The following is a 14,733-nucleotide window of genomic DNA, read 5'->3' on the forward strand; positions in this document are numbered from 1 at the left end:
TACATTTGTGAAAACTTAAAGATCTGGGAACAATATTTTATTACTTTTCATCATAAACTGTTTTTTACGTGATGCAAAAGTAGGACATTCTACTCGACCGCTTTCTGTTTCAACATTGGGGCTACAGGAGTGACACTGACTGGCACTATTAAGCTACATTATCACGACTCTGTAGCTCCTGGCATCTCCACCCAACACCTTTTCTATTCCAAGTTGGCATCAGAGGAATTATTTGAGGTAAAAGATGAAGACAAATATTACCATTAGGATGTTTTATGGCGTATGCCGACTCAGTTTCCCCCCTCGCTCGCTCTCCCTTTCCTCCATCTGTGCCACTCACTTTCTCTCTGTCTCCCAACGGGGATGAAAAGGCAAGGAGAGAGAAAGGAGGAATAGAAAACTGAGTGAGCGCTGTCAATAGCAGTGAGTTCACTGCTAATCTGGCTACACTACAAAGGTTAGCAGATCTGACTGTCAATAGTGTCTTGTGGGGAGGAGGGAGGAGACACGGAGGTGAGGTGGTGTAGGGAGGGGTGGTCGCTTTGAGAGAAAGAGATACTTTGATATTTCGGAATGTTAGAAGGGTGAATGTGGAGAACTGGAGGTTGGGGATCTAATTACCGGGCCATAATTGGGGGCTGGGGAATAGGTTGCCGTCCTCTCAACTCGCTGCAGATCAATTATGTTAAGAGAACATCTGTAAGTAGAGCTTAATGAGGTCCATTAGAGCAACATGCGCTGCCTTCCCTAACGGTGCTTGTCAGCTTCTTGGATGAGCTGGAGTGTGCTGCTGACTGGGGACCTGGTGGAGGGGCTTAAATAGGAGAGGAGGCTCGACTGTGCGCTGCTTTTCCCTGTCAGAGAAACAGAGAGACACACAGAGATACAAGCAGGGAAGGAGAAGGGGGAAAGGGATGCTCTGTGAGAGAGCTGCAGGAGCCACAGAGCAGCGAGGGGAGCAGAGTTTAGGGTCAAAGCTCAGCTATTAACAGTTATCAAACCATAAAACTTTGGCGGCAAAGTTTTCTTTAGAAAAGCGGGAGCTGGCCGAGCTCTCACAAAGTTACCTTCTGGAGATTTTCATTCAAAGTCAAGAGAACACAGAAGACGAAACCACGGCAGTATTTGTTTTGGGCATCCCTGGCTGTAGCTCCTTCAAGGTATGTGTTATCAGTGCTCTGCTTCTCTTGGTTCAAAGCTTAGCCCCAGCGAGGGCTGCGTGTAAAGAGCTGGTTGAGCTCCCAGGGAAGAGATCGGATGGAAATGTAGCAGATTTGCTTCCTGCTGAAATGTCATGTATGCAAGGCTGTTCAGAGCGTGTCTGGTGTTGGTGCACGTTCGTTTGTGTCTTCATTACAGGCTGATGGTTGGGGTCATAGTGTGTAGCAGAAGTCCCCTTTCTCCGGTTTTGCGTTTGGCAGAGTACTGTATGGTGCATGACAAGACCCGGCTAGCCGCGCGATGCTCACCGCTCCCCCCGCTCTCCACATACACTCCTGCTTTCTGTCTTCATCTTATATTCATACGGAGAATGAATAATTGGCTGAACACAGCAAGTGAAAGGAGGGTGGAAGGGCACCAGGAGAGGGGTGGAAGCCTCACACACACTGCAGCAGATTGCATGATTACCGAGATAGGCCTCCTTGAAATAATTCAATCCATGACAAAACCTAATTACTGGCAGGTAATACCCTGTCAGCTTTAATGCATCTCATCACTCATAATGGCGCGGAGAGCATTTTATGACCCAACTCATTATTGCTGCATTTTTGGCTGGAGTTGCATGCCAACTATTGACTTGTGTCTCCTCCTTCAGTGCCTTCCACACTTTCATTTGTCTATCATCATATTTATATGACACATCTGTGTGTGTGATAGGGAGCAGTGGTGCGGTGGGGAGGAAGGTATGGGGTAACCATACCGTGACACTCGGGCCTCCTCGCTGCCTCGTCTCATCTAAACTAGGTCGCTAATTGATGCACGACTTGACACGGAAACCTGGCGAATGCATTTGTCCTTTAATACAAGAATGATTAAAAGCAACTATGGCGAGATGATAATCAGAGTTGTTGATGTTAACCCAGCTGGAGACCTCCCTTTGCCACAGGCTGGTGTAATCACAGAGCCATTATATGCACTGTGATGTTTGCATTTTCTCACACTAGTCTTTTACCAAACAAAAGTGCAAGCAGTAGACAGTGCTTTCTTTCTCTTTTGGGGGCTTAAACTCGGACTGATCTTTTTAAATGTTAATAATTAGAACCCTGTGCAGATGTACTGTAGGCTGAAATAAACAATGCAAGGAGTTACCTCTGTGACTCTCTGAGAGCTGCTCATCTCAATATTAGTGTCAGTGTTAGGAGTAAACTGCTCTACCTACACGTGGACTATTGCATTTGCTTCTGTATCTATAATGTAGACCCTCCAAAATCAAAGAAAGTGGGCGTGTACGGGAGGCATCCTTTAACCAAACAGCTGCTAATAACTGATCATATCGTGTCACTGCTGAGAAGACTGGAGGTGGGAGAATACTAAGAGAAACTTCAGTCTCTGACAGACCCGAGCTCCCTGCAGCTTCCACCTGTAGCTAGCTGCTGACACACCAAGCAGTCGCTCCTGGAAGTCTTTGTTTCCAAGCTCCAGGTCAATGTGGCGACCTGCGCTGCCAGTTGCTCCAACTCTGGCAATCTGTAGCTGCTTCAATTCGCTGCTTTAGTTTAGGCTTCGGTTGAAACTTGCTGAGAGAGGTGAGTGATCAGAAGAATGAGCCTCACTGAAAACAAAGGTGGCAGAAATAGCGTCGAAAACAAGGCTTCATACGTGTAAGAGTTTGGGAAGAGCGCGCTTACTGCTCGGTGAGGGAGCCGCTGTGCGTAACCTCTGCTCTGCCTGCTGATGAGCCAAGCAGCATGCAGCAGGAGCCGCTGTGATGAGGTTGCCAGTGTCGTGGAGGGGAAGCATCTCTTTGTCGTTCTGTCATTCGCTGCCTGCCTCTCTCTGCGCACCGATAAACGTGCTCTCACACACTGTGCGACGCCCGACGGGAGCAAACGCATCCGCCTGCGTTTTATTAGCCGGCGTTTCTCCTTCTCTTCATTCCACTTTGGCCGCCGTGCTGGATTGTTCCCTCTCTAACAAAGCCTGATCTCAGTCTGCCTGCAGACAGCTGATCTCCGGTCCAGGCGGTTCCGGGTTGCATGGTGGTGCTTCGGCTGCTCCAGCGGCTCAACAAATGCAGAAAAGGGAGAAAAGTTTCGGTAAGACGCTTTCTTTGGCTTCGGCTTGTATGAACGGAACGTTTTCTGTGTGTTTGGAGTGTTCTGCGACGACAAGTTACAGCATCTCTGCGTCGAAGGCGACGCGTTCACATCTGACCTGCTTTTGCTAGAAACGATCCATTATCTAACTTGCCTCATTTTATCGAGATCACCTCACGAATGCGTGAGAGCGGTGTGCGTTTGTCGGTAATTAAACGGCAGACAGGTCCACACGGTGCTGTTCCATGTGTTTGTGCGAGGTGCGTGGAAATGCGAGTCTGTGAAATCCGTCATTGGCCTCTAACGATAATGCGCTCCCACGACAACAGTGATTAAACTCGGGGTGAAAACGCGAGCATCAGCTCGCACTGGAACACCGTTGTTGTCTCTGTTCGCCGTCCTCCATTCGTTCGGGATTCACACGATGATGCTGCGGACGCGCAGCAGCAGCAGCTTAGAAGCCCACAATGAACGGGGGAAAGGGAGGCTACGAGCCAGCAGCAAGTGAACAGATATGATTAGTACTCCGAGCTTTCTTTGGGAGCTTTTGTTCAGCACTTCCCCGGCAATCGAAAAAGCGAAGCGGCCACATTCCTGCCGTGCTTCCCCTCCTCTCTGCCGAGTTTATGGCACAGTAAAAGGGCTGTGGAAACTCTTGCTTCTTTTGGTTTGGTAATGAGTCGCGGGGACTTTGTAGTGTTAACGAGGCCGGACGGATCAGTGCCGCTGAGCGGGCGCGGGGGAGCAGCCATGCGCTCCGTTCTCTAAATCCAGCCAATTAACAAATCGGCAGCCCCAACACAACACAAACGAGCTGAGCCGCCTCCCGCACCGCGGCCAGAAAAACTAACTTTTTACAGAATTTGTGGGAGATTAAAAGGACGCACATCTGTTTTTACAGATTATTAATAGTTTGTAAACACATGTCATTCAAACTGCATCGTTTCCTGCTGCTGAACACATTCAACGCAGTTTTCATGTGACATTTAAACACGATAGAGGACGCTGTGTTTATTCCAGTGAACAGCAGGTTCAAGTTATCTGGTAATAAATACTGATCAGTCTGCACTTACAACTAAGCCAACTAACATAATAAAACTATGTTAGTAACCTCAAAGGACAAACGACTACAGCGACACGGTGCAGCCCTCAAACTCTGACAGGTTTTAATATTTAAAGATGACCCGAGCTAAACATGCAGCTTAAACACTGTGGTCTGTGTGTGTGGGCGGGGGTGGGGGACAAAGGGGAGTGGGACCGTGCCACTCCTCGGAGAATGGCAGGAGAATACTAATTCCAGCCTCATGCAAAAACTCAGTGACCCCCACCTTCTCACCGCCTCAACGGCCCAACAAAGGCTTCCCATAGTTAGCTCAGGCCAAACAATACAGGCCACTGCAAACCTCCTCGGCTCTAACCACACCCCCAAAGACTAAGGTGCAAAAGAGCTGGGAAACTGTGGCGTGGGGTCTGTGTGGGCATGCACTGAAACTCAATGTTTTCATTCATGGTTGTGTAAAAGCTGCTCTGCCTGGACATAATCAAATGTAAGGCAAACATGTGTGCTAAGGTCAGAAAAGTGTCGGGTTCCTGTAAGAAGTGTTTCTTTAATCAAACAATGCACCACATCCTGCTCTGACTGATGTGCTAATCAGGGAAACTGTTGTTTCAGTCTGAATTATAAATGTTGCACAGCTGTCTTTACTGTAACACCTTTATGGAAGCTGCTGCAGTCTTTGCACTAAACCTCATTCTGGATCTACTTTGAACTGCTCCCTGATTCACAGCAGCTTTGCATGTTTGATTTGCCAGATTTTTCTTACAACAGGTGCAAAAGCCCAAAGGTATTTATGTCTTCTCTGGACGGGGCCGATCTGTAAACCACTACACTACGGAGCTCTTATTGTAAATATTCCCAAATAAAGGAAAACACCACACACACATACCTACAACATACATACATGTAGTAAATGTCATCACAGTTCCCAATTAAAAAACAAATCTGTAACTCTGAGCATTTTGTGATAACACTGACTGTACAAACACGACAGTGTAAGACTGAGGGCTGCATTAAAATCAAAGCACATTATCCCTGATTTTATGTCTTATTTCACTTTTCTTGTCAATGTTCTTAATTGCCATGATTTTAAACAGTGCATTACATGTATGTAACTTGAGGTCTAGTTCTCTGTTTATCCAGGTTTTGATTTTTTTTCATTTAATCGTTCTGTGATCCTTCATGTGTTTACCTGCTCGATGATTTTAAAGCTTTGTTTGTGCTTCTCCCAGGTATACAAATGCTTTCCGTCCAGCCGGACACCAAGCCTAAAGGCTGTGCCGGCTGTAACCGGAAGATCAAGGACCGCTACCTGCTGAAGGCTCTCGATAAGTACTGGCACGAGGACTGCCTCAAGTGTGCCTGCTGTGATTGCAGACTGGGCGAGGTGGGATCCACTCTGTACACCAAAGCCAATCTCATCCTGTGTCGAAGAGACTACCTACGGTAAGAGAGACCGCTGACGTTTTGGCAGTAAGCGAACGCAGCACACCAAGTGTTAAATGTTCGATTGTATTTTCAATGTGTATTTTATTTTTATCTTCTTAGTATTTTGTTTCATATATAATCTTTTTAAACAGGCACTAGTAACCATCACAGGAGTGTGAGCCAATCTTCCTAAATTGGTTCCAGGTAGTAACTGCATCGGTGTATCGGAATAACAAGGGTCAGTTATGTACATAATTCTTTAAAAAAAGACTGACAGCATGATGTTACAATATTAATGTATCTACTCGCTGAAATGTGATGATTTTATTGGAAATGGCAGCAACTCTGATATTGAAACATTATCATGATTAATAAAGTTAAAAGGTAATAAAGTGCCTGAAGAACTTTTACTTGATTTTCCGCACAGAAACAGTCCGACCCATAAATAGAAACGTTATTTCACATTAGCAGTGACACGTCCTTTATAGCTTCTCTCGCCTACAAACTGGGACATGGTGGAGTATTTTACTACTGTGACGGCAACTGCAACATAAGAACTGTTGTTACTAAATTTTAAAAAGGAAACTTATTCGTTTGTATCTAAAAATGTGAATATTTTATTTTCATTTTCAGACTCTGTCTCTGTGGGCACGTGTGTGATAAGTACAAAAACAGCAGAAAATAAATAAGTTAGTGATTCTGTAACAACAGTCACAAAGAGTCAAAGCACCGGAAACAATAAACCTCGTCACAGTAATTCATTATCTCTCGAACCTAATTGGTGCACAGCAACATTTCATTATGACCAAACGATTCATGCTCTCTTTTTGTGTAATATTTTATCTATTTATCAGTGTGTGCGTTTCAGTAGTACTGTGTAACCAAGTGTGTTCACGTGGTCTGCATATTCACTGGAACAGACTGTAGTTTCGATACGTACAAATAGAAATAGAAGATTTTATTTGGCAGAAATCGAGTGTTTCTGTGCTCCTGTATAGAAACACAATCGTTGGTATATTTGTAAGTATAACTGATAATAAAACACTGGATCATTTAACTTCTTTAAATGGGAATAAAATCTGGAACTAATCATTTTTTAATTTTACAGACAAGGTTTTAATTATTTATTTATTTTAACACTGCAATGAATTGTTTTTTCATCCACTGTAATGCAGTAAACATTAGCAACAGTAAGTGTTTCCCTTCTAACAATCATCTTTGTTAGAAGCTTTTGAATAAATCAAACATTAATTATCCATCAGGGTCGTGGGTGGCTGGAGCCAATAAAAATGAATTATTTCCAATTAAAATCTTTTTAAAGAATGTAACTATTATTATTATTAAAATTTCAAATATATCCATTTCTGACTTTATGTCATCACAAAGACGATTCTGAAGATACTGAAACACTTTAAGTTCGATCCTTTCTGTGTTGTCGTGGCCTCCTGTGGGCTGATGTCAGGAAACAGCTGCTGTTGTTTTTGAAGTTACGTTCATGTTAAATCAGCTTGTAGTTTATGGCGAGCCGCCATTACAACCTTGAAGTTTAATCTGCATGCGGTTTGTGAAATTGTTAAATTTTTGGATTTGTGAGAATGAAAGTTTTGTAATTTCACATCGATGCTTAGCGCTGTGATGAGGTCACTCTTCTGTTTTAGCTAAATGTTTTAATGGAGTTCGAGTAGGATATGAAGACATGAAGGTTTCTGACAGCGTTACGTTTCTTCTTTGCAGCTCTTCCATCAAAGTCGACTGAATGAGACTTCAGTCTCAGCTGATGCAGGTTTATAAACGGCACATTTGCATAATGACTGAAAGCAGCACCTCTGACTAACGGTGAGCCGCAACGTCAGTTTCATGGTCATTAATACGGAAATTATCATGACCATTGATCAACAGCCACACTGATCAATGGTCATTGTTAATCAGCGGTGCTGGTTTCAGATGAACAGATTCAACTTTTGGGACTGACAATAAACCGTTCATGGAAGCTGTAGCAGAGTTCATGCTGTCATAGCATCACAGGGGTAAAATGAGCATGTTGTGGGTGTTGTCCTCAGTAGTGTTAGAGTTTAACACCTGAGAGAGCATGCCCGGACCGAATCAGCATCACGTCCCACAAAACCTGATGTTAGCGGGTTTTGTTTGCAGAGAAGTGGCTGCAGTATGCTGCACTGTGATCATGTTCTCACATCCTCGGCCAGTTTGACAGCTATGGACAAATTTATTAATAATAGTAAACGGATTGTTCCTTATGCAGCGTTTTGGTTTGGGGTTTTTGTCCTGTCCAAGCAGAATTATGGTCTGAATCCTTTGTTGTGTCAAACATATTTGCTCTCCCGGGAGGAGCACCGTAGCCTCGCTGTAGGCTCCTCTTGTTAACGTTTTTGTTTTATTTATTTACTTTATTATTCATATTGTCTTGTGGATGTTATGCTGCATCAGTCGGGGGGCGAACACCAGACTGAACAATAAGCAAAGAAATAGAAAAAGGAGAATCCCCCAGAACAGATCCCAGGCCCCCAGGAGGCTGCTAGACTTACGCAGACCCCCAGCAAGAGACACGGGGAGCTGGGGCTGCAGCTGAGCACCACCAGCCACGTGATGGAAGTGATCAGTGCGGACCAGAGAGAAATACACTCGTCCAACCACTGAGTAATATACAAACTGGGCATAGGGCAGTGAGGACTGTATGTGTGATGTATTTGTTTCCATGTTAGCTTTGGCTACGATGCACAGCTTGGCTGAGGCTGGGATACACGTGTGGACAGCTGCTATTCAACAAACCTGCTGTTGTTCATTCCAGATTTTGAAAATGTTGTATTCACTTCTCATGCCATGACAGAACATTTAGTTGATTTAACCTGTGATATCATCTTCTGCCATATTTAGTAGAGGAATATAGTTCAATAGTGTTACGTTCTTTGTCTGGGCGTGTATTGAACGCAACAAGAAATTGGCCCACTCCCACTCCCACTCCACCAAAGCAAGAAAACAAACAGTATCTTTTAAAGTGCTAAGCAGCCATTTATTTGCTTCAGCAGTGAGCAGTGTTAAAAATAACAAACAGAACTCCCTGATGGTCCCTATGCTTTCCTACACAAATGAAAAACAAGACAATTCACTTACCAAAGTTTCTAAATGACAAACAGGAGAAAACTCAATCAACAAAAATGGCTCCTCACGCCTACCAGGCTGCTGCAGTGAAGGATATATACAAGGGGAACAAAATACATCAATGCACATCAATGGGCAAAGACACAATGACTCAAAACACAGGCTCTTTGTTGGATGTGGAGGCTAGTAGAGAGGGGGGGCCAGGTGGCTGTCATCCGGTAGTTAAATACTGGAGGTGATCAACCAATTATCCAATCCCAGGACAGGAAGAGACTCCGCCCAGGTGTCCACCTCCTAAGAGAAGAAGGGGAAAAACCCACAGCCATCCTCTGGTGGGAGGAGTCACATAAACAAACACTGACAACATTGGATCATAACAATAGCTGGTGGAAAAATGTATACATAAATTTGTAATGTTACCCAGCTGCAGTGGGGTGGTGGAGGTGATCACACCGGTTGATTTACTCCAGCTAACAGAGTATTCTGATACTGATGAGAACTTATCAGTGTGATCGTTTTAAGAAGACAAGTTTATTTGTTCCAAAGGAAAAGCAGCACATTGTCAGCATGCAGGCTTATCTTATGGTCTGTAGTTTCATTTTGAATTTCTTTAACATCTACGTTTTTCCATACAAACACCCAAAAGTGAGGAGGGAAGTGTGCAGCCCCGTCTGGTGGCCCTCCTGACATTGAAGGTTTGGGAAGTAAGATCATTTATCCTAACACTGCATTTAGATTCAATGTATGAAGACTGAACCATCCAAATTTGTGCAGATTCTAATGAAAACTCCCAGTTTACCTGTTCAAAAGCTTTCTCTGCATCTAAAGACACAGCCATGGCTCCTAATTTGCTGATGAAGCAGTAATCTGTTACATTAATTAGTCTGTGTGTATTATTGGCTGAGTGTCGACCACTGATAAAACCTGTTTGGTCAGATGAATTATGAATGGAGAGATTGTTTTCATCTTTGCAGTGAGAGTGGGTGACAGCTGGATGGGACTGTAGGATCTATGCCTGCTGTAAGAGTTCATGTTTGGATGCTGTCGTTGGCCAATGTTCTGTAAAACTCTGCTTTTCCTGCTCTGCTACAATTTTACAAAATCAAACTCTGAAAAGTGATACATACAACATGCATTTTTGCACTGCGTCATGTTTGTTGCATTCAGCACACAGTAACGAGTGTGTGTGTGTCTGCTGTGTTGCCCTGCTAGATGTTGCAAAGTAACAGACCAGAGGAGAGAGTAAGATGAGATGTACTTTATTAAACCCGAATTGGGGATTATTTTGTTATTGCAGTTAATACGACCAGTACTACTACTACTACTAATAATAATAATAAGTGCCTGGTGCGTGTATAGACACACACAGATATATGCAGATGCACATGTGTGTGTGCTATACAGTGTGTTATGAAAAGCACTATTGATTAGTCAAATCGGACTCAATTATTATTCGTAATTGAAACAAAAGTTTAAAAAGTATTTTAGTTTCTTTAAATTCAAATCGTCTTCCCTGATAGCAGTGGGCAACATCCTGTCCCACGATAGACACAGACATTGTAGTTGTCTTCCATCTTCCATCGATCATTTCTAATAAACCTGCTGTTCAGCTCGACTTTTCTTCCTCCTGTAGGATCCTTTGTTTCTGTTTGGGCTCCAAAACGTTGGACTCGTCCCCCTCTTCAGATTCGACCAGCAGCTCCAACAGGAAACATGTTCTCGACAGCGTTCTCACCGTCAAACTAGTTTGAACTCACTGTATTATTTTTCCCACTCTACCTTTGTGTCCACATCGAGTCCCGTGCTTCTAGAGTTTCTACTTTTAACATTACACTTAAAACTTGTGGATCACATGACCCTGAAAACTCCTTAGTTACAGCCTTTGCTCAGCCTGCTGTGATACACAATGACTCTACAGCAGGTTCAGTGCTCTGTGGTTTCTACTGGGACAACTGACAGACTGCACTCCTGGAATTCCCTCGTGGTCTTGAGTAGCATTCCCACCTTATTGCTGAAAGACGTCTGATTGCCCAGGATGAGACTGTTCATATTTCCTCCCTTTTGCTCTTTAGCTCCAGCTCTCAGCTGTTTCCTCTGTAGATCATTCAGGACAGCAGGTTTGGTTCAGTCCAGTCACAGAGGTATATTCAGTGCCATCAGCTGTTCAGTGTAAACAATGCAGCTCACAGAAAAACAACCACATGAAAAGTGTGTGTAATACATTTCTTACTTATTAAAAGTAACTCAGAATGTGATGAAGGAAAAAACACAGGAGCTGCCTCGACTGTACTCAGAGTATTTATGCCTAAAACACTTGTTAACACAGTACAATGTAAATGTTGTTTTTTGATTACTTTAAATAACTTTAAGTTACATTTATATAAGCGCATGCAGATACTAAATTGCCCATAGGTGTGAATGGTTGTCTGTCTCTGTGTGTTGGTCCTGCGACAGACTGGCGACCTGTCCAGGGTGGACCCCGCCTCTCGCCCTGCGACAGCTGGGATAGGCTCCAGCGCCCTCGCGACCCTGAAAAGGAGAAGCAGAAGCAGATGGATGGAGTTAAATCTATGACAGTTTTTAGAGCAGGGCTCCGTGATGTGAATGACCCTGAATATGTGGAGTGTTTCGTGTCCACTTTGATAAGTGAAATATTACCCAAACCACAGCTTCAGGTTAGGTGGAGCCACTGGTTTCATCTTTTAAAAACATTAAAGCTTAAGCTAAAAGCTGCAGTAGACTAAAGTACATTTCCATGTGACATGCAGTGGAGTGGTGTATGAAGTAGTGAGATATACTCAAGTACAAAACATGTACGTTACTTAAATGCATTCGACCGTCGATCATAAAAACGAGGACACACTAACGTTTTTTTCAAATCTTTCTCGTGTCCTTTCGGTGAGTTTCACCCTTAGCCAGCACAAATGAATCAACCATCATGTTAGTAACAATACTCATGTACTGATTGTTAGTGTTACTGTGCTGTTACTGTTCGGGACATTCTTCGTACCAGTGTGTGGAGTTATTGATGCTTGTGATCATGCAGAGGCGTCATTTCCATCCGGACGGTATTCTTGTCAGTTTATGGTCTTATTCCAGAATCGGTTGATTTGGTTTCTGGTCCTTTGGGGGCCTTTTGGAAAACTCCAGGTGTCACGTGGCTTTTACTTAGGAGTGGGTTCCCCCACACAGGCCTGATTGATGTTGCACTGTTTGCCCTTCCAGAAGGTTCTCCTCTGTCCACAGAGCCGTGCTGCAGCTCCGTCAGACTCATCGTTCTGAATTTAACAGAATTCACAAGAATTTCAAGCAAACTTTTTTCTTTTTAAACTTTGTCATGATGAGTTTTTGTGTGAAGGGTTGAGGTTACAGGGAAGCCCAGCTGTCACAGGAGGAGAGGGTATGGACAGGTCGCCAGTCTGTCACAGGGCTAACAAGCACAGACATTCACACTCACATTGACACTTACACTAACGTAGCCCTGCTGTGGGAGGAAGCCATAGCACCCGGAGAGAACCCACACAGGAAGCCCCGGCCTGGTGGATCTGTGACCTCCTGTGAGACAACAGTGCTAATCACAGCACCACTGTACTGTGTTTGAAGATCAATTTAATTCATTCTGGAATAATAACATGACAAAGTGTGAACTTGACCTCTGACCTTGAGGTCATTGAGATTGAAACTTGTCAGAGTTTCAGTAGATACAGCTGTGGTATCAGTTTCAAACATCTGCCTCGTTCCTGAGTTATCACTTTCGAAACGCCGCCTGCCTTGTGATGACGATCAACCTTTGAGGGTTAAACTCGACACTCGGGCGGGCGACTATGTGAACAGTGCAGTAACTGAGTTCAATGAGCAAACAGGACAAACCTCCTGTTTATTTAAATATTATATATAATATCATTGAAATATAAACTTTGCTCTTTCAAGCTGAATTCCAGCAAAGCACAAAAAGTGAGGAACAAAGAAGATTGTTGGTCAAGTCGAGGAGCAACAGCGAGTTTAGCAGCACAAGCCAAGCAGGCTCTGCCTCTAGTATCAGATCTCCAATTAATAACTGGAGCAACCTTAATAAATTCCCATTTTCATGGACATTACCTCCGATGGTCCTTACAGAGCTGTAGGTGGTACAGAGTGAGGTTTATTCGTTCTGTCTCTGCATTTATATAAAAGGTCAGAAGTAGTTTGTTAAGAATGTCAAGAGACAGTTTTTATAAACGAGTACATCAAGACTGGAATAATACCCAAGTCACGAACAGTGTCGGGAGGGTAGCCCTGAGTAACATGAAGATCAGATCGATTCTCATTACTACAAGTTCTCCGTGGCAGGTAGGACATGTATGTTATGCAAGTCTTCTGTTTGAGGGTTAGAATGATGGCAGGATGCTGTAAACGGACCAAACTTCAGTCAGGAGAACAACTGAGATAATCCATCCACAATACGAGGTTAGTCATTAATATAGTCAAGTCAAGTCAAGTCAACTTTATTTGTCAATTCTGCCACATGTACAGGACATACACAGAATAGAAATTGCGTTACTCTCAAACCCTAGTGATTAGAAACATGCAAATAAAATAATTAAAAAGTAAAAATTTAAATAAATTTAAATAAATACAATACAATTTTACGTATAACAAAAAAAAGCTATGCAATATACAATATACAATATTCAAGTAAGATATAATATACTGCAACAACATGGGAATTTTTTTTAATTCCTTACTTAGTTTACTTAAAGATTCCTTTATATTTTCTAAGAAAAGCAAAGACAGGTTACGGGGATTACTGGGAGCACAAGAGCTCACTGCGGATCAAGACTGGCATTGAAAGATGCTCAAACACAATACTGTTCAAGCTGAGGACCAGTCCTGCTGACAAGTGCCGGCTTCTGTCATCTGTCAGAGAACAAAAGTCCTTGACTGACTTGATGTGAACGGTTTGTGATCAACAGCAATCCAGACTGTAACACGGGGGGAGTATTTTGGAGCAGGAATGACGGCGAAGAATGAGATTAGTTACTCTTTCATCTTCAAAGTTCAAGGTGACTGAATTGATTGGATGTCTAGTGTCATGTGAGGTCCCTGCCTTTGGATTAATGAATGGCAAATATAGCAAACTGCAGCATCCACCATCCAACAAAGAGACCCAGGGCCCGCCACACCCAGGGCCCGCCACACCCAGGGCCCGCCACACCCAGGGCCCGCCACACCCAGGGCAATCAGTGACTGCACTATCACACACACACACACACACACACACCAACCTTAACTATTTTATTTCTACTTATTTAGTTTATCTCAATCTGTCCACTCAGGTTAGCAACATCACAAGAAGATTTCTATAATCCGCTGGCTTTGTCGAGTGCATGATGCACCCACATCCTTCTCCACGTGAACCCCACTCTATTTAGCAGGGTGACACGTTATTAGGCCTGACATAATCAAGGTTAATAGAATTCTTCAGGCGTCTGGAACCCAGAACGATGTAGTCCCACCAGCAGAGAAATAGTAATCCTCCAGCACAACACCTGCAATAAAAACTAAAAACAACAATAATAAACACACCAGGGGAAACCTGAAGAATCAGCACAAATGCAAACACAGTCAAAGCTATGATCTTTGTGCTTCACTCTCTCTCTGAATGTGGGAAAATACAACAAGATTATTTTATGACCCCTGTGAAACCAGAGCTTACACTGGTGATACTGGTAATAGCATGACAACACTGTTTATGCTGATATTTGATTTCCACAGTACAGAGGGATGAAAGCTCGGAGGATGGAGAGCAGACAGACTGACACATGTGAGTTTAAAAATGTGCAGAAAAGGAAGACTGGCGTGCGTGTCGGTGCTAATGTGAGGAGTCCAAGGTTG

General features: G+C 43.5%; 1 protein-coding gene across 2 annotated transcripts in view; it reads left to right on the forward strand.

Annotated features, from left to right (window-relative positions):
- The first annotated feature begins 691 nt into the window (after window positions 1-691).
- Window positions 692-14,733, forward strand: part of lmo3 (LIM domain only 3) — a 51,176-nt gene continuing 37,134 nt past the window's right edge. The window contains exons 1-2 of one of the 2 annotated variants that reach the window (XM_086269177.1): window positions 692-1,160; window positions 5,547-5,760. In XM_086269177.1, coding sequence (XP_086125303.1) covers window positions 5,555-5,760 — 206 coding nt within the window. In that variant the 5' untranslated portion in view covers window positions 692-1,160; window positions 5,547-5,554. Of the gene's footprint in view, window positions 1,161-2,542; window positions 3,258-5,546; window positions 5,761-14,733 lie in introns of those variants that run through there. The other variant, XM_086269176.1, reaches the window with a different exon arrangement.

The sequence above is a fragment of the Aulonocara sp. 'chitande type north' Nkhata Bay genome, linkage group LG17 (genome assembly GCF_057382095.1).
Source record: "Aulonocara sp. 'chitande type north' Nkhata Bay isolate Kocher_YH1m ecotype deep benthic linkage group LG17, A_spYH_male_GT1.1, whole genome shotgun sequence".
NCBI lineage: Eukaryota > Metazoa > Chordata > Actinopteri > Cichliformes > Cichlidae > Aulonocara > Aulonocara sp. 'chitande type north' Nkhata Bay.